At 41.4% G+C, this 21286-nt stretch overlaps 1 protein-coding gene across 6 annotated transcripts in view; it reads right to left on the bottom strand.

Moving 5' to 3' along the window:
• Positions 1–21286, bottom strand: part of LOC143275929 (far upstream element-binding protein 1-like) — a 42516-nt gene that overhangs the window by 10683 nt on the left and 10547 nt on the right. For 3 of the 6 annotated variants that reach the window (XM_076580276.1, XM_076580271.1, XM_076580272.1), the window contains 12 exons: positions 19164–19293; positions 18542–18782; positions 17889–17987; positions 17286–17411; positions 11555–11657; positions 8796–8905; positions 7468–7512; positions 6570–6614; positions 4997–5222; positions 4233–4393; positions 1984–2126; positions 562–650 (listed from right to left, as the gene is read on the bottom strand). In XM_076580276.1, coding sequence (XP_076436391.1) covers positions 562–650; positions 1984–2126; positions 4233–4393; positions 4997–5222; positions 6570–6614; positions 7468–7512; positions 8796–8905; positions 11555–11657; positions 17286–17411; positions 17889–17987; positions 18542–18782; positions 19164–19293 — 1518 coding nt within the window. The remainder of the gene's footprint in view (positions 1–561; positions 651–1983; positions 2127–4232; positions 4394–4996; positions 5223–6569; positions 6615–7467; positions 7513–8795; positions 8906–11554; positions 11658–17285; positions 17412–17888; positions 17988–18541; positions 18783–19163; positions 19294–21286) is intronic. The other 3 variants (XM_076580273.1, XM_076580274.1, XM_076580275.1) reach the window with 3 other exon arrangements.

Below are 21286 nucleotides of genomic sequence, written 5' to 3'. Positions count from 1 at the left end.
ATGACTGGGGAAGAATTACTAATTACCTGAGCATGATATGCTATGTTGTTGTGAGGAAGATGAATTCACTGATGTTTTTACTGTCCTGCTCTTCATGACTTCAGGATGAAGCATATTCAGCACAAACATCTTCAAAATCCAGGTTCTTTTAGATTTAATATGCTCATGTCCTCCAAGAATGAGACTGTACAATCTAATCCTGTATTCTACAACTGCAAAAGCTCTAAAACAATTACATATGGTTGCAACTTAAGATTACAAAAACAGTATGAACAATTCCTTAAAACAATTATTATCCATATCTCAATCTCCAATTACAAGATTCACTTGTGAAACTGGTGCATGACTGCCCCTTTAGTTTGGGGCCTTGACCTAATCTGAATAAAAAACATTACACATCTGAGCATGAGAGGAGGAGCTATAACACTGTGACAGGCTATGACCCAAAATCTGAACATGAGGCATTGAGTTGCTATACATTCCTTGTGGCAGCTTGCCATCTTTTCAGCACAGCCCTTTCTCATAACTGGCTCAAGCAGCAGGCACATGTATGAGACTCACTGGGATCAGCAGCAGGCTGCTGTGGGTACTGGTTGCCGTAAGCGTTCCACCCCTGGGGACCGGGACCTCCGAACTGCTGGGGGGGTTGGCTGCACACACACACACAACAGTCATCAACAACTGTGTTGCATTGTTACATGCACACACACACACACAACAGTCATCAACAACTGTGTCGCATCGTTACATGCACGCACACACATCATCAACAACTGTGTCGCATCGTTACATGCACACACACACACACCAGTCATCAACAACTGTGTTGCATCGTTACATGCACGCACACACATCATCAACAACTGTGTCGCATCGTTACATGCACACACACACACACGCACAACAGTCATCAACAACTGTGTCGCATCGTTACATGCACACACACACACACGCACAACAGTCATCAACAACTGTGTCGCATCGTTACATGCACACACGCACACACACAAACAACAGTCATCAACAACTGTGTCACATGGTTACATGCACGCACACAACAGTCATCAACAACTGTGTCGCATCGTTACATGCACACACACACACACATCATCGACAACTGTGTTGCATCGTTACATGCACACACAAAGCAGTCATCAACAACTGTCACATCGTTACATGCACACACACACACACACACACAAAGACATCAACAACTGTGTTGCTTCATTACATACACACACACAGCAATCAACAACTGTCGCATCATTACATGCACACACACACACACAGGGTCAAAAACTGTGTCACATTGTTACATGAACACACACACACAGCAGTTAACAACTGTGTCGCATCGTTACATGTACACACGCACAGAGCAATCAACAACTGTGTCGCTTCTTACATGCACAAACAAACACAACAGTCATCAACGACTGTATCGCACTGTTACATGTTCTATTTTTTATTGTACATTCGGTCTATTTTTTCTTGTACTGTATACATGCACAAAGTAAGTTCAATAAGGAAAAGACATTCTATCAATGAAGTTGCTTTTTATGCATATATCCCAACTGCACACGCTAGACACTCCAGTTCAAAAACCTTACTTCCCTCTCTGTACAGCATGAGTCAAAAGAAAAAAACAAAAAAGAAAAGAAAAGAAAAAAGGCTCTATATTTTTTATATAAAGTCCTGAAAAAAATGTTTAGTCTAATAAAATCATTCTGTTTATCATCTAAATACCAGTCCACACATACATTTATCAAAAATTGAAAAGAAACTCATTAAAAAAAAAAAAAATGTGTTAAAGTAGAAAACCAAATCATTCTGTTCAACCTTCAATACCAATCCATGGTTTTGTCCCTGTGTTTATTTTCCCTCCTCAGTGAACACCCACACACTCACACACACAGCTACAAAATACAGCTACGAACATCAAAACATCAACCACCACCAGAAACAACCATCAGTGACACTCACTTTGGCTGGCCGTACTGTCCAAACTGGTCGAATCCCCCAGGCCCCTGTGGGCCGGGCGGTCCCTGAGGACCAGGGGGACCTTGAGGACCTGGACCACCAGGACCAGGGCCCATGGGACCACCGGGAGGACCACCAGGAGGGCCCTGAAACAAAAAACACTATTCCAGACTCAATGTAATCAAAACCTTTTAGGCAAAATCCTGATGGAAAAAAGAAAAAAAAAGAGAGTTCTTAGTTTTAACATTCTAAAGGTCATTTACAATGACTAGTCCAAACTCCACTTAACACACAGTCAAAACTTTCAAAGAAATCCTGAAAAATAAGGCCAGTTTTTGATTCAATCCTCAAAACAAGACTGAATGCAGCTTATATGTATGTGGGTTGGGGGTTTTTTTTGTTGTTTTTTTTATTTGCGAAGGTTAAAAATAAATAAATGAATAAAATTAAAAAAAACAAAAAAAGATGTATTACACAAATTACCTGGTCAGACTAGTTTTTCACTATTTTTCCTGATCAGATTCTTCAACAACAAAAAACACACACACCAAAAAAAAAAAGAGAGAGAGAGAGAGGCAAGGCCTTCAAGACTCACTTGTGATACACTTTAAAAAAAAAAATCTAATCATTAAAATGTGCTCTGTATTTGTTATTATAAAGCTTCGGGTTAAAAGAAAAAGAAAAAAGAAAAAAAAAGTCCTAACAGCAGATTCAAACCCCGCGTGTTCAGGTGAGAACATTACACTATCGGGGCTCCTTAGCTGACATGCAAAAATATAACATTTAAACATGCTTTTTTAAAGGGCGATATATCGATTGTGGTATTCGCAGTGAGAATGCTGTTTAAATCATATTGTTCTGGTGTATTTTGGGCATTCAAAAAATCTTTAAGGGCAATTTAAAATTCTTTTTAAGTCTGCGGTAAAAGACACATGGCTATCGCCGCAATCACACTGCAACATTTAGCCGTTTTCTCTGGATCTAGATAGATGTACAAGTTTAGTTACACCCGGTTGACACGGTCGATTCAATTTCTCTTTTATGTTCATTCTAGTTTTATAGTTTTAAACTTGATATGAAAATTGAGTATTTTGTTAAAACTAATAACATATAGAGCCGAGTACAAATACTTCTAAACGTCGTATGAAGTGAAAAGGACTTCATTTAGAGAAAAGTCAAGACTGAAAATTTTTACGTTTCATCAATTCAAGGATCAGTAATAAGTGTCATGGTTTATTATTTTTAACTGTGAATTCCGACTGACTCTGTGGATATTTTTATGGCAGTTTGGGGCATAATCCAGTAAGTGATGAGGCGTTCACAAATCTTTCTCTGAATAAATATCACATGTTATCGTGTATTGTCGATTGAATATAGGATTGAATGGGCAGGTCAACAACTTGAAACAAAATGGCGTCGTTCGCGTTCGCGAAGAATGTGAGCACGCGCTTGAATATCTATAAATATATGTACGCAGTTGATTTTTGCCCATGACCTTTAGGGCTCAGCCAACAGATCTATAAAATCCACTCGTCGTACTGATTTTAGTATTTTCCGAAAAAGACCACTTGGGTGAATGAACATAGTGAAAGCCCTGTACACAGAGTAAAACACACAAGCTTTTCATGCACTGAGTATAATTTCAAAATGTAATGTTTAAGATGAGAAAGATCAGTTTAAAGCAAATTAAGTCCCCTAGCATTAATTACAGATTAATTTCCCTTTTTAACTATCTGCACCAAAACGTTCGCAAAATAAATATAACTTCCATGCTTAGCAAAAGAAGTTCCTGTTTGAACAAAAATTATAAAAATGACTGCTCTTGTTGTTGTGTCAGAATATCAGATCAAGTTTAGAGAATAAAAAATATATAAACAGTGAATGCAGTTTGCATATAATTTGGCTTCTTTTTTTATTATTATTTTGTGCCCATCCCAGAGGTGCAATATCGTTTTAAACAAGATGACTGGCAAGAACTGAATTTTTCCTATTTTTATGCCTAATTTGGTGTCAACTGACAAAGTATTCGCAGAGAAAATGTCAATGTTAAAGTTTACCATGGACACACAGACACACACAGAGACAACCGAACACCGGGTTAAAACATACTCACTTTGTTTACACAAGTTTACACAAGCGAGTCAAAAATTCTAAAAGGGGAAGTTGATGCAGACTTCCATTTTTCTCTCACATACACACGTCAACATACAGCTACACTTCTCTTTCACCTTTGCACACACTCCCGCACTGACCTGCATTCCAGTCTTTTCACAGATGAGTTGGATAGCGTGCTGTATTTGCTGTGGTGTTCCGCGGATGTTGAACAGTTTTTCCGCCATGTTGGGAGGGGGGTTCCTGTCCAGTTCTACGTGAGCACCTGACTGCCGATTTATGTCGCGGATGGTCTCACCACCTGTGGAAAAATACTCTTTCTTGAACTGCTTAACTATAATGCCTTGATGCAAAACACTTGTTTTAGCTATGAAGTGGAAAACTTGCTTAATCATTATCACCATTTTAATGAGAGAAAAAGGGAAGGAAATAAAAAGACAGACTTCTGAACATGCCCCCTTTCTGGAAATAAAAAGACAGACTTCTGAACATGCCCCCTTTCTGAACTTAAAAAAAAAAAGAAAATGGAAAAAATTTTCCAACTCTGGTTTGAAGGAGCAATTTCTATAAATCTGACATTAAATGCCTGAGATTTCACCAAGTAACACACCACTCCATCAATTCAATAACAGATAATAAATTATAAAAAAATTTTTAAAAAGATATATTTGAATCAACATCCAGAAAAAAACCCAACTTTACACACAAACACCACAACTATAATTTTCACTCACACATGGAGCAAAATGACAGCAAAACATGTACACTTGCACTCGCAAGCACCAGCTGAAATGGTTTTCAGCAACTCACACAGCAACATATGCACACCAAAAAAGCAATTTCACACACACACACACACACTCATCACGCCTCTCCTCTCACCCTCCCCAACCCCCAAACTCACCTTTGCCGATGACCAGACCACACTTGTCAGCAGGCACAGCATACTGCGTCTGGTCCTGGAAGTTGGGGTCGCCGAATCCACCACGGCCCATACCACCACCAGGGGGGCCGCCGCCACGCCCAGGGCCTCCAGGAGGGAAAGGACCGCCACGCCCACGGCCACCTCCCCTTCCAGGGGGGCCACCTCCACGACCCATTCCAAAACCACCCCCTCCTCTTCCGTTGAACTGAAAAGGAAAGAGGGGCAGGTTGTAGACCATCTTCACCGTTAATGTGTTGTTTTTTTCACAGCCCACCATCCAAGTGCGGATACAGGTGAGTTGCTTTGTGCTTTCAAAATGTTTTATACGTGTTGTTGCTGCTGCTGATCTTGTAACTATTACAGGTTTTGCTGTGGTTGTGGTTTTCAAAATTCTGTTTGCCCCATGGACATTTCTCATTAAGAATACTGATCCACAAAATAAATACAGAACATTTTATTTTCGCATACAAGAGCCTTTCATTTGTGGTAAATGGTACATATATAATGGCATCACAGTGGCTTGTCCCCCCAGTGAAGTGCCACCTCATTATGTGTTTCCTACCATGAACATGTATGCTTCAATAACACTGTTGCTTATCTTCACATGCAATGTATTTATACCATAACTTAATTTGTGACATTTGCCAAATCTTGTAAAGATAACAACAATCCCACAGGGAAGAGATGGACTTCTGCAAATACAGCAGACATTAAGAACAAACTCCTCAACAGGCAGCCAGCCATGCAGAAGTAGTTGTGACCAACTTCAAGAACAGTACTCACAACTGCAACAGTGTAAGTCTGAAGAAGTGTCACCTTTTATCATTCTAACTTCCATGACCAAAACAGCTGCCTGTTGTAAGATATACTCTGACTGAAAGAAAAAAATCCTGCTTCCTATATGCTCCGATTGAAAGAAAAAATCAGGTCTTCTGTAAGCTCTGACTGGGAGAAGAAAACTCCGCTTTCAGCACAACTAGGTACTCAGATCAGGGCTCCTGACAAGAACAGCAACAACATAACACTTCACCAAGACCACTGCAACTCAAGTCCATCAAAGACTGCAAATCCAACATCTCTGCATGAAGAGTAAACAGGATAAAAAAAATATATAAAAAAATCCTGAATCATCCGCTCTGTGACAAGGCCCATGTTCTCATCTCCAAATGTCATTATCCTTGCATAATGCATCCAAATAGGCTGAAAATATTCCCTTCATAAAGAACCCTATCTGCTCTGTAAACAATTCGGTTTTCACAACCAGCAGTTTTTCAGGAGAGAGTTCAGTCATAAAACCATCATAAAATTTTACAACAAAAATACCATTGTTCAACACATTCTGTACAAGGCTTTTCATGCATGTTGTTGTTAACAAAACCACAAACGTCCATACCGTATTCAATACCTAACCCATGTTTTCCCTTCAAGGGCATAAAGGGGAAAGCAACAAAGAGGAAGATAGAAGAGGAAGCCCCGAAAGAAACAGAAAAACTGGGCGGGGTTGATCAGCCAGTAACGTATCTTTCTTTCTTTCTTTTTTTTTTTTTTTTACCTCAGGGCCGCCGCCAAACTGCGACGGAAAACCTGGGCCGCCCATCTGCCCATGAAATATACCTTTGTCACAAACACATTTCTGGATGCTTCCTTCCTTCCCATGGCATCAATCACATCTCACATTACAACACGTATGCTGCTAACCATTCCCATCACCTATGTATACTAAAGGTTACGGTTCATATGACTCTGCATCCCTCTGTTGTGGGAAGTCCATATGCTACTGGCTTGGGTGGTACACCTACTATGTGAAACTGGTGCAAGCTATTTACCAGCAGGTTTACTGCCAGCGACAGAGGAAATCTATTGGCGGCAGTTTACCTATTTGTTTTTCATCAGTGGCGGCAGCAGGCCAACAGTCAAGTGGTTAGAGCATTGGACTTTGAGAGTCCTGGTTTCAATACTATCTCAGCACCTGGTGGTTACGGAAAAAAGTTGTTTTTTCCCCTGATCTCCAATGTAAACACACATGCAAATCTGCATAGGCCTCAATCCTCTTCAACACACAGAGATCAAACACACACAAAAAGATATCCTGTAATCAATGTCAGCTTTCGGTTGGTTATGGAAATATGAACGTATCCAACATCCACACCTCTCAAAATCAAGTGATGGATGCCTAAATGGCACAGCAAAAGCAGTCATGCATGTAAAATCCCACGCATAAAATTATGTGAACAGCTGCCACTAATCACAACAGCAGCTCCATTGCAGGGGCTGTTGTGTTCCCTCCCGTAACCTCCCTTTTCAATCACAAGTTTTGGGGCATTCTATTCTTTGCCTCCTCTCAATGCAGAACTAATCATGACACAGAGGAGAACAGAGGGAAACGGCCGCAAAACAGTGCAATGACCGGAGTGGATGGAGGGGAAGCAGTTAGTCACATGATCATTTACCTCAGGGCCGCCGCCAAACTGCAACGGGAAACCTGGGCCGCCCATCTGCCCATGAAATATACCTGTGTCACTCACACGTTTCTCTACTTCTCCCTACCATGCATACACAGGGGTGCAAGTATCCAAAATCCCAAAAATGAGTTTGTCGATGTTCCTGATCCGCATGTCATGCCAGAAATGGAACCGAAAATCAGATTTTATGTTATATCAATTACTGCGAAAACACAAGCCTGAACTGTTCATATATAACTGCACACCACCAGACACAAGTGTTGGTTGAACAGGAAAATGTGTGCTGTAAACAATTCCACCTAAGGCAGCCCACATGGTTTGGGATTTCATTATCATACATCAGACAAATTTTATTATTACACTTTTTTGTATGTTCCTATTCATTTTAACTTATTCACATATTCAGTATTATCTTTTCCGCTCTACTCTATATCAAAAATAACTATCGCATAGCAAACACTTCCATAAAAACCGGCAAGACGAAGAAGTGTTGTAATCATGTCACTGAGAAGTTAATTTTGGTTCATTCAGTACCATTTGATGTTGGCACACAATAACCATGTCAATGATGCAATAAGTGTGGTCAGTCCAGAATCTTTTTCTTTTGACTGGACAAGAAATGAATATCACGCTGTCTTGAAGCTAGATCTGCCAATTTTCACGAATTCTTCAACGATATAGAGATGACCCAAAAGATATGGAATAAAATTTTCACAATCCGGAAATCCAGTTTAATTCAGAAAACTTGCACCCCAACACACATTATGAAACAGGAAAGGGATTTGGCTTGCATACTTACCAGGTCATGTTTGGTGAAAGTTATAGCCTGGGTGGTGTATTAGTACTGTGTTTGGCAGTCTCTGTACTGCATTAGCCACAAAACATGGCCAACTGAGCATACCTACAGGCTATAGCTTGCACCAGTTTGCCAAGGTCTGAACAAATCACAACTATACTGTCTGGGTCATTCTTGCCTCCAACAAAACAAATGCATGTGGGTCAAATAGCACTCACCCTTCTCCTTTCTGTAATGAAAGCACCAGTAAACATATACATGAGATTTTCCTCTCCCATCAAGGGAGAAAGCACAAATGGCTGTTTCTTCTTTTCAACTTTTAAAATGCACCTTCAACATGCAGCATGTGTATTTTCTTTGTCAAAAAGCCATCACAGAAATGAACCAAATACCACCCCAATGCCCCCTATTCAAACACATCTTTTTAAACATTCTTTTTTTTTTTTTTTTTTTTTTTCAAAAACAGGTATGTATCAATACACAGGAGGATTTGTGTTCCGACATTCAAATCTTTACTTACTTCACCAATGTTAGCATTGTTCAAAATGTCATGAATCATGGCAATGGCATTCTGGACTTTCTCCGGATGACCTGAGATGGAACAGATGCGTTCATCTGTTGTTCCATCATCTGAAACATCAGTAAACAAAAGTTAGTATTATCTGAAAGCACTTGGTTTCAAACAAATACATTTCACAACCACAGCATCTAAATTTTAACCACTGAGTATTTCTACACTGGTAAGAAATGCAAACAAACAGGTTGGGAAGACAGATTTGGAACAAACTGTCACAGAATCTTGTAAAGAGTAAAAAGACTGAGTACCTGAATATTTATATGGGCGCACCTGATTATTTATGTATCAACAGAATGGTAGCGAGATCAATTTACAAATAATGTGACAACAGCAAGAATGTTCTGAAGAAAAATTCATCACAAACAGTAAACAATCATCACAGCCCTTAGACCCTAAGCAACAAAGATGTGTCTTTCTGATGAAGGAAGGTCTACTATCAAACCCCACTCATGGGATGCTCAGTGCATCCTGGTAGTGTCAGCGAATCTTTCCTCATCACTGTGACACAATGTCGACACCTACAGTCCCACAACACGGGCAGCAGGCTGTGATCTGTGCTCTACTGATGCATTACACTCTGTACCGCACAGTATTTAATAAGATCTCCACCACAAGCAAAGCTTGCAAGATCTGTAATGAAGCACAGAGGTTGTGGTGTGAGATGAACAATATTTTCTTTGATCCTGGCTGAGCTTGTTGATGCCAACACAGGGTCAAATTGATCAATAAACTGAAAACCTGTAAGACATGTGAGTTTACTAACTAGAAGAAAAAAAGAAATGACATATATTAGTCAGAGAACCTGGGCAATTTACGAACAAGATGTGTCTGTGACGTAGGAAGGTCAGCTATCAAATCCCACTCATCAGACGCTCAGTGATCTATGTGGTGTAGGAATGTCTACTATCGAAGCCCGCTCATGGGATGCTCAGTGATCTAAGCGGGACGCTCAGTGATCTAAATGGTGTAGGAAGGTCTACTATTAAACCCCACTCATTAGATGCTCAGTGATCTGTCTTTGCAGTGTAGGAAGGTCTACTATCAAACCCCACTCATGGGATGCTCAGTGCATCCTGGTGGTGTCAGCGAATCCTTCGTCATCACTGTGGCACTATGTCGACACCTACAGTCCCACAACACGGGCAGCAGGCTGTGATCTGTGCTCTACTGGTGCATTTCCCTCTGCGCCACAAGGCAGTTAATAATATCTCAACCACTGGCAACGCTGGCAAGATTTGTAATTAAGCACAGAGGTTGTGCCAGGTGACAAACCAACAATATTTTCTTCAATCCTGAAATGAATTTGACACCAAATCAAGGTCAAATTGATCAATAAAAACTGAAAACTTGTAAGATTTGTGAGTTAACTGACTAGAACAAAGAAAGAAATGACAGACAATAGTTGGAGAACCTGGGCCATGTATGAACAAGATGTGTCTGTGATGTATGAAGGTCTACTATCAAACCCCACTCATTAGACACTCAATGATCTATGTGGTGGAGGAAGGTCTGCTATCAAAGCCCACTCACAGGATGCTCAGTGATCTAAGTGGTGTAGGAAAGTCTACTATTAAACCCCACATTAGACACGCTCAGTGATCTGTCTTTGTGGTGTAGGAAGGTCTACTATCAAACCTCAACTCACAGGACGCTCAGTGATCTATGTGGTGTAGGAAGGTCTACTATCAAACCCCACTCATGGGATGCTCGGTGCATCCTGGTGGTGTCAGCGAATCCTTCCTCATCACTGTGGCACAATGTCGACACCTACAGTCCCACAACACGGGCAGCAGGCTGTGATCTGTGCTCTACTGGTGCATTACACTCTGTACCTCACAGTAGTATAATATCTCCACCACCAGCAAAGCTTGCAAGATTTGTAATGAAGCACAGAGGTTGTGGCGTGAGATGAACCAACAATATTTTCTTTGATCCTGAAAGGCTGAGCTTGACTGATGCCAACTCAAGGTCAAATTGATCAATAAACTGAAAACCTGTAAGATTTGAGTTCACTAACTAGAAGAAAGAAGGAAATGACAGACATTAGTCCGAGAACCTGGGCAATGTACAACAAGATGTGTCTGTGACGTAGGAAGGTCAACTATCAAACCCCACTCATTAGACGCTCAGTGATCTATGTGGTGTAGGAAGGTCTACTATCAAACCCCACTCATGGGACGCTCAGTGCATCCTGGTGGTGTCAGCGAATCCTTCCCTTTCACTGTGGCACAATGTCGACACCTACAGTCCCACAACATGGGCAGCAGGCTGTGATCTGTGCTCCACTCTTGCATTTCACTCTTACAGCAGTAAACGTACAAGCACAGCTTTCCAGACTGAAAACTGCTGTGATCAATGGCGTTGCATATTAACTGTTCTGAGTAACCTTTCTTGTGATGCTGACCCATAATGTATCACATGGTGGGATACACAAACCATTTTTTTTTGTAAAGTTTGAAACCCAGACAGTCTAACTTTAACAAAGAAGGGGGAAAAAAAAAAAAGAAAAAAAAAAGGGGGGGGGGGGGGGGGGGGGAAGGGAGAGACCATGCAGACAATGTTAACCACCCAACAGTAAATCATACACAAAACAAGCAGCATAAAATGAATATTAAAAAAAGAAAAAAAAAGGGCAAAACATTTTTTTCAATATCTTTCTCAAAACTAAGGACAAAGAAAAACCAAACACAGTTGTCCCTCACCTGGCTTGAACTGGATCTTTACTCCCATGTCATTCTGGATCTTCTTGATTGTCTCCCCTCCCTTTCCAATCACTAGGCCCACAGCCTGACGGGGCACAGGGATCTGTAATCACACAGCAAATCCATCATGGAAATAAATAACTACTGTAACACTTGATTTCTTCTTTTCTTTTTTTGCTGCTGCATCATTTCAGGGAAGCCACCATGGAAGAATATGTCTGGCCTTCTCCAATGTTCATCAGTGATCATGATTTGAGGCCCTGACTGGCATAGTATCGTGTCCTTTGGGAAAGACACCACTCCACCAAGGTGTATATGGGTGCCCAACTCCTGGAGAAGGTAAAAAATGGCAGGAGAGGATTCGGGACACCTTTCTATGCCAAGCCCCTGACACAGTGGATATGTAGATGGATGTAAAAATCTATGGGATCATATAACCTTTTTAAAAAAAAATCATCTCCACCATTAACACCATGAATTTCTGCCCTTCCATCTGCAGCAGAGGTTTTCTGCCATCCCAGGCACTTCTGGTGTTATAGCAAGTCACAATATTTGCTACAAACATTCCCTCTGGTTATTTACCCCTGACCTGCTGCACTCAACCTCCAATGCAATAATTCCAACCAATGTCTGTTGCGATCATACAGCAGAAAGAAAACTAAAAAACATGAAACAAGAACACAACTGAAGAAAGGATCTATCAGTTAAAAAAAAAAAAAATTCTTTCGATATCACAAAGAAACTATTGAATATCCTACATGCCTCAAGAGACATTGTGGGAAGGCATGTGCCCAGACCCCTTCATGGGACACACTGAGGACAGCATCCAGTGGAGAGTCAGCACAGTCCTTCCACTTCTCTGTAGCACAATGTCGACACCTCATGTCCCACAACACAGACACCAAGCTCTAATATTGTGCTTCTTTTTATTCCCCACCGTTATAATTCCTTTCTGTACAATACGAATACACCTAGATACATACTGAACAGTACCAATCAGGGCTTGACATTGACTTTTTTCCCACTTGTCCAGTTGGGCAATTCACTTGAAAATTCACTTGCCCGGACAGAATTTGCACTTGCCCAACTTTCAGAAACTTACATGCATCACCAAATGCTCATGTGCACGCACGCACACAAACACGTCAAACCCTTTTCTTTAACTGATGTTTGTTTTGTTGGGTTTCACCAAAGATAACTGTTGTTTTAAACAGCCAAAACAAGTTTTATCTCAGTCTCACTTGACAAAAGCTGCCTTTGGCATGTTTTTGCAGTTGACTGTCAACCAAAGAAATTATTTCTTTTTTTAACCTCCACTGCAAACAGCAACCTGCAGAAATAAAAAGAAAAGCCAGCATTTGTACTGTGAGACAATCAGTGTCAGGATTTGACAGATCCAAGTACAATTCTGTTAGAAGGGGTCAAAAGTTACTGTTTCTCACTTGCCTGGTAGGGCAACTGTGTTGAAAATTCACTTGCTAGGATGGCCACACCAGGATGGGTTTTAGTTGTTCTCACCCACATCAGAGAGAGAGAGAGAGAGAGAGAGAGTGTGTGAGTGAGTGGAAGGGGATGGTGAAGGGTCACAGTTCCAAGAGGGAAGGTGATACAGCTGTTCTACTACACTGAGGTTGCTTAGCAACGGAGCTTTCCACAATGTCCTTTGATATGTCGATCCACTCAGCAAAACTGGACTTTGACCCCTACCCTGCATCCATCCTTTCTGCTATTCCCAGTCTGACCATGCAAAAAAAACAAACAAAAAAAGGGGGGGGGGGGGTGCCAGGGTGACGGGGTAGGGGAAGGGGTGGGGGTGGGGGGGTCAGGATAAGCAAGTCTGCGATATGGGAGGTGGTGTCTGGAGGAGGGGTCAAAGAGAAAGTTAGGGGGGAGGGGGGGTGAAGGAATGAGAAGTGGAGAGGATTGTGGAGGTCATGTCTGTGTTGACTTGGTTTAAGTTACGATTCTACAGTAGGGGTGAGGTCTACGTAGGTGGAGGAAGAATGGGGGTGGGTGGGGGAGGGGGGGGGGGGTGGAAGATGTGCATGGCTATCCATGTAGGTTGCCCTCTTGGACTGACTACAGACAGGCCTGGCTGGCAGCCATGTAACACCATCAGGCAGGTGCCAGCAGTGAACTTTTCACTTTCCTCCAAAGAACCTGTCGCCACGCAAGCAGCATCAAAACTCTCCACTTTGTTGTTGTGGGCCAGAGAACTCTTGGCCAAAATATTTTTTTCTTTCCTCGAAAGTCGCACCGAAATCAATTTTCATGTACAAGTCAAAATGATGTACAAATTACCCCCAAATGGTACTGGTAAACAGGTCTGTCATAGAAACAAACTTGTTGTTTTTTTAACTCACTCGGGACGACAAGTTTTCTCCCTTGCTTTTCCCCACAGACGGCCCATTTGCAAGGGTTTGGAAAAAAATTACAAAAAATACAAAATACTGTGTAAGAAAATGAAACTTTCAGAACTGGTTTATTACGTGTTGAGCTATTACATAAAAAAAAATCAAATTTCTCATCGTATTTTTACAGTTTCGCCATATGTAGAAAATACTGCTAATTTTTCACCCCGAATCACCATACCCATGCTCGTTTTCTGCATTAAATTCACTTTCTTCTTTGTCATCATCCACATCTTCAATGTCCGACCCTGAGAAGAGCCCGTTTTGCTAACAGGCTGGCACGCAAGCAGACGACTGGTCAGTGACTTTGTCAGCGTGTGTGCGAGACGGGCCACACATCCCAGGCTGACCAATCAAACTGTTCGATTGTGGAGTGAACCAGAATAGCGCACTCTGCTTGGCTAATCACAAAATCACATGTACAGCGCATGATGGAATTTTACTTTCGGAGAATGCTATTCCATTCCTTCGTCCGAATCCGAACACGTTTTGTGTAGGAATGCTCACGCATTCCTTCGTCCGGACAGAGTTAAAGTGGAACGACATTTGAGTGCGTTGCGACGTGATTTTTTTTTTTTAGTTGTGATGTGATGGGCGGAAGATGAACTACGCTATAAGAAAAATTACCATGGGCTCTCCAAAAATAGCAACCAATGGCAAATCACCTTTTAGAGCTGCATGACAGCTCTCTCTTTCCACTGGCCGCTTGTCACAGTCAGACACAAAACATCGTCTGCTAGAGGAAGAGTGTCAGACAATCGGTGTCGGGAGCATGATAGATATTTTTTAAAACAAAACATGCTCGTCTTGGAAAATATAATAGGCAACACTTGCCTGACACAATGATCTACTTGCCCCGGGCAGTCAGGCAACTGTTAATGTCGAGCCCTGCCAATACTAATACACCTATAAGCATACACTGAACAGTACCAGAACTAATATACCTGTACAGTGAACAATGCCAATACTAATACACCTACAGTCTACATATACACACACACTGAACGACATGTCTGTAACAATACCAATACACAGGTCTACACTCACTGAATGACATGTCTGAACATGGAACATGGCCTGGGGAGTCTTAGTACTGTGTAAGCCACAAAATCAGGCTCAAGAGAGCAATCTGCTGATTGTAACTTGCAACAGTTTGACGCTAAATATATCTGCCTAAAAAACTATTGCCAGATGTCACACCACAACCATACTCTCTGTGTATCTATTATCAATCATTTTGAAACAGGAGCAACTCACTGTGTTTAAAATCCAACAAAACATAACCGCAAAGAGAACCAAAGTTTGTTCACAGGACCCTACATGCCTCAAGAGACATTGTGGGAAGGCATGTGCCCAGACCCCTTCATGGGACACACTGAGGACAGCATCCAGTGGAGAGTCAGCACAGTCCTTCCACTTCTCTGTAGCACAATGTCGACACCTCATGTCCCACAACACAGACACCAAGCTCTAATATTGTGCTTCTTTTTACTCTTCACCATCATAATTCCTTTCTGTACAATACGAATACACCTAGATACATACTGAACAGTACCAATACTAATACACCTATACTCACACAATGAACAGTACCAATACTAATACACCTATACTCACACAATGAACAGTACCAGAACTAATATACCTGTACAGTGAACTATGCCAATACTAATACACCTACGGTCTACATATACACAAACTGAACGACATGTCTGTAACAATACTAACACACAGGTCTACACACTCACTGAATGACATGTCTGAACATGGAACATGGACTGGGGAGTCTTAGTACTGTGCAAGCCACAAAATCAGGCTCAAGAGAGCAATCTGCCGACTGCAACTTGCAACAGTTTGACACTATATACATTTGCCTAAAAACTACTGCCAGATGTTGGCAATCATGCCACAACCAAAGTTACAATTCTCTCCCTGTGTCTATTATCAATCAGTTTCAAACTGAAACAAATCTTTCTGTGTTCAAAATCCAACAAAACATAACCACAAAGAGAACCAAAGTTTATTCACAGAACTCTACATGCCTCAAGAGACATTGTAGGAAGGCATGTGCCCAGACCCCTTCATGGGACACACTGAGGACAGCATCCAGTGGAGAGTCAGCACAGTCCTTCCACTTCTCTGTAGCACAATGTCGACACCTCATGTCCCACAACATAGACACCAGGCTCTAATACTGTGCACATTACTTTCTATGTTACACTACATGTTCACAGGTATTCTTTCAATTAGCAAATTAAAAATAAAATGAAATACAGTGCAATAAAGAGATGCTGTGATGTCGATGGTTTGGCAACCAACTTTTAAAACTGTGTTCACCAGACAAGGGTTTGAAACTCACTTTGGCATAGTGCTGTACTTGGGGTAGGCACTTTATTTTCCTTACCCCTCCCAGGTGTGAATGGGTCATCGGTTGGAAGGGGGGGGGGGGGGGGGGGGGGGGACACGGCAGTGCAAAAGAGAGCAAAATGATGATTTTTCATTATTTTGGTTTTACATGGATTTTGATTATTGGAGATCTCTTCTATCATATGCATAAGTTTTTCAACTGTAAAGATGTCTTTAACAATAAAAAAAAAATTGCCAATAAAGACTGCTTGCTGAATCACAGAAGTGTTTATCATGTTCAATTTTGACACAAGTCGTCATTTCTGGCCCTGACAACATACCCAACATACTTTGGACTTGCTCATTAACGAGTAAACCTACAACCATGAGACTTTGCATGACTGTCATATAACATGTTATTGAAGTTTTGTCATTAATATGTATGAAAATATTCTCTGGGTTTTTATTCTTAGCAGTTCCAGTCTTTTCCCCATTGTAAATTCTGAGGATTTCGCAATGCCCAAAATTTCAAAAATTCATAAAAAATACAATAATTGAAGAATCAACAAAATCTAACGCGAAAATGAAGATTACGTCAATGTGCATCAAGTCCACATAACAAAAAGTGTTTGTATGCACCAAAAACCTGATTTCTTTGATACGTTGTTTGGCGGCCATTTTCATTTGTTTCCATAGCAACGGGTATTCACAGAAATCTAAGAACACATTTTTTGTGATCCACAAGTGATGATACACCTAGTTATTTGACTGTAGTGTCTGACCTTAAAACAGCAAAGAGGACTGAGCCCTGATTTCCTATGCTGATAACTACTCTGTGAATATGGATTCACTGCTACCGACAGCTGCAGAAGGCTGCGGAACCATTAACTTTTTTTTAGCACAGAACCATCACCACCACTTCAGTTCCATTCTACAACAGTACATACCACACACAGTGAACAGCCCCAACTCACCTCCATTCCTCCCCCTGGGGGCCCCCCACCACCATGGCCCATGCCGTCAAAGTTGTTGAAACCCATACTGCCAGGTGGCTGCATGTCCTTCTCTGCCAGCAGTTCTAAAACCAGCTCCTTTGCTCGCTGGAAACAAAACACAATCATCAGTCTCTCAAGAACATTCCTCTCCTAATGCTTTATTCTCTTTATTTATAGCCACAATCAACTGAATGTGAGTACTAATTGTATTTGCCAATACATGAAAGATAACCACCAGTGCAATAAACACAAACAAATTAAGCTAACACTTACAGTCATCTGATCTTCAAATTTTTTAACAACTTTACCCCCCTGCTTTTCTAGCATGCAACTTCCACCTTTTGTGTGTGTGTGTGATTAATCAAGATACAAACTTTAACAAATATAATTTTTCTTTGAATTTAAAATGTGTACATTTCATTCTAGTTTGTCATTCAACCTCACCAATCTTTCAACTCTGCAATGGCTCTTTATACAATGGAGTGGGCAGACAAGAGAGTGAAAGACAGCAAGAGTGAAAGACTGACAGAAAAAGGGATGCAATGCAAGAAGCAAATATTCAATGCCCACAGATGTACCCACCTGGCACTTCGCTGGCTCTCCGGAAATCCTCAGTGGTTTATCCATGGCCGTGGGGGCGTTGCTGTCCTGAATCATGACCATTTTCACATTCGCACGTTCCTGAAAACCACCACATAATAAAATTAGCTACGCCACAAACATCCACACGAATTAACTCCCATTTATATGTCTTTCAGCTTCCCCCACAAAAGATAATTCTAATCTGTAAAAAAATTTTTTTTTTTTTAAAGTGACAGTGTACTGAATTCAACCAGAGCAAATTCTGTGCAAAAAATAGCACTTTGCAAGACGAAAATAACACCATACCAAAACAAACCTAACAGAAACACTGATTGATATTGATACTTATTTCGCACCTCTCCATAGTCAGAAACCAAGATCTAAGCACTTTATAAAGACATTTGCACAACAGACTGCCTACCTAGGTAGGACCTACTGACAGCTGCCTTTAGATGCTCCTCATTCATTTCCTGTCATTCACAAGCTTCAATCACATACACAATGTATATGTGAGTGGATTTTCGCAATAAAATTTTGCCAGGGACAACTCTCTGGTCTCTTGCTGCCATGTGTGCACTCAGAGTGCATGCTACACATAGGACATCGGTTTATCATCTCCTCTAAATCACCAAACCCCCACCACCACTGCTCACCTGCAGCTGCCGAATGGTCTCGCCTCCCTTGCCAATGATGAGGCCCACCTTGGGCCCAGGTATGGACATCTCCAACACAGAGCTGCCTTCAGGGCCAGGGCCCCCACGGTCTCGGTCACGGTCGCGGTCACCACCGCGGTCACGGTCACGCTCACGCTCACCCGGACCTCCCATCATGCCCTCCTTGCCCGGAGCGTCGCTGGCTCGCTCGATCACTTGCTGGATCAGCTGCTTGCACAAACTGAACAGAGCAAGGTTACAGCGCTGTCAGACGATGAACAACAGTCTTTGATTGTAAAATTTGTCTCGACTGTCTTAATCTACACCAATCTAATATATTCAGAGCCTATGTGAAGGAGGGAATTGTTGTGAGAATCTTAGTGTATGTGCGAACAAGGAATGGTCATTCATTTCAAACTGCACATATTTTCATGAGAATTAAAAGTGATCCAGGAACTACTGTGAAATAATATTTTTAAAAAAGTGACACCAGACACCACTCCATTTATTTCCTACACAAAGATGACAACACACATCTATGAATAAAGAATCACATAAGAATGTGAAAAAATGATTTCTTTTTAAGTTACCTGACTGCTCTGACCACCACTACCTGACGTACCTGATGGACTGAGGGGGCCCAGTGAGACTGCAAGGCCTGTTGGGCAAACCCCCGCTGTCTGGGGCGATCTGTACCTTGCACCCTGACTCCGCCTGAATCCTGCTGATCTGCTCCCCACCTTTTCCAATGACTGAAACAGGCATACTCACATTTCAATATACTGCACTAAAGTCACTAAATCACTAATAGCCTACATATATTTTACAAATTCACATAAACAAACAAGCTATTCTAGCCATGCTGCACATGCAAAAACTATCTATCACATTTTGTTTTTGTGTCAATGGCGCAAAAGTAAAATACTGGCAGCATTCTGGAAGCATATGTTCTTTTTTTTTTTCAAATATAAAATCTTATTCATTCTATTAAACTGATAAAAATAAAAATAAATCCATTTTTATCACCAGCATAAAAGCAGAGCATCTAATCACATAACACATATTCTCTAACCAGGCTGGGGAATTGTCCAGGAGTTTCCTCTGAAAACTGGCCTCAGTCCTGGGGCTGCCTTAGGCCCCAGGTGGAGTGCAGAGGCAACGCCCTGTTGTGGGGTTCAGGAGGGCAAAGCCTCATTGGCGACAACGAAATTAGTTATTTTTAAGAGGTTTTGGGGGCCTCTCCTGAAAGTTACGACAATAATTCAGTTTCTTCTCTGCCCCCCCTAAAATTTTTCCCCTCTGAAATCATCTGCTCTTGCACTGAAAACAGCGGATCCACTGAGAGTTCCCCAGCCTGTCTAACAAACTTCTTTTCTTCTCAAGTTCTCGATGCCACATCCACCAAATCTCTTTATTATGTCAAATCTTCTCGGAACTGCAAAAAAGACTCTTCCTTCTGCCTACACTTTATCTGAACTCCCCAATGTCTTCTCCTCTTTCTTTTTCGACAAAGTCCAAAATATTCGTACCATCTTAGACCAAATGCCTTTCCAACCTGCTCATCCTGATCCTCAATTCAACGACACTCCTCTCCATTCCTTTAACCCCTAGGCTGCCTGCATGACGAGATAACTCGTCATGGCAAGCATGTATGCTTCGCTGCCACAATGACGAGATAACTCGTCATAGAAATATTCTGACTTTTCCCTGCTTTGCATTCAGTTCGTTGACAAAAATGCTGGTAGCTTTAGCTTGGGGAATCTTTCTGGATTCTATTCATAGCTAGAAACACCATCTGCGTCATAAGGCAGTCCTTTATTTAGGTCGGTCCGCGGCCACTGTGGCTGTGGTTAACAGCGCAGTCCAGACCCATAATTTGACCATTTTCAACTCGCTCGTTTCACTACCAAACTTAATTAAATGACACCAATCTTATACTGGAATAAAGTTCATTCTTTCATCTATCTTCCTGTGGTATTTGTTTTTATCATTCGAGTCAAACTGGTATGTGCCGGGCGTTTAAACACAAAGGGTGTCGCGTCGATTTTTACTGCGGTGACCGACTCCGCCGTGCTTGCCGCGCGAGCAGAATAACATGTGTGTCACTCGATCGTTTCGCGCTGCATTGTTTGGCCATGTATAAATTTAGAAACTATGTCACTGGCAAGCCAGGATTCTCAAGTTTAGATTTGCTAGAAATTTGTTGGGGTTTTCACAGAAAGTAGATCTGAAAGTCGCAGCGAAAGTGTGAGACTGATGTTTGCGACCCTATAACATACGAACCAGTGTTTCAAATCACGAGCAAATTACAAGAAAAGAAAGTTTAAACTATGCACTTTCAAGTGCAATTCATGGCTTTTTCTATAAAGAGAGAGTCTCGAACGCGCTTTGGAAGAAAAACGAGTGACCGATTTCGGATCCCGCAACGCTGCTCGACCATGGCGGCGATCGAAGCCGTCTGCTCGTCATCATCGTTTGAAGAATGGAAAACACGCCAACTTACAGGTTTGTAAGCAAATTTTTTTTCAATATGTTTATTTTGAAAATAAATGTAAATCATATTTTTTATATTTTGTGGGTTTGGATGAATCCTAACAACTTTGCTTCAGCAGTGTTGATGTGTAACTGGGAACAGTAACGCTTCGTCAGTCACGTTATTTTTTTTAGCACAATTATGATTTTTTATTCAAAAATTTACCGCGATCGACAGCTGTATCTAGAAGATGAAGTGTCAGATTATTCAGT

The sequence above is a fragment of the Babylonia areolata genome, chromosome 31 (assembly GCF_041734735.1).
Source record: "Babylonia areolata isolate BAREFJ2019XMU chromosome 31, ASM4173473v1, whole genome shotgun sequence".
Classification (NCBI taxonomy): Eukaryota; Metazoa; Mollusca; class Gastropoda; order Neogastropoda; family Buccinidae; genus Babylonia; species Babylonia areolata.
This window is presented reverse-complemented; position numbering and strand designations above follow the sequence as displayed.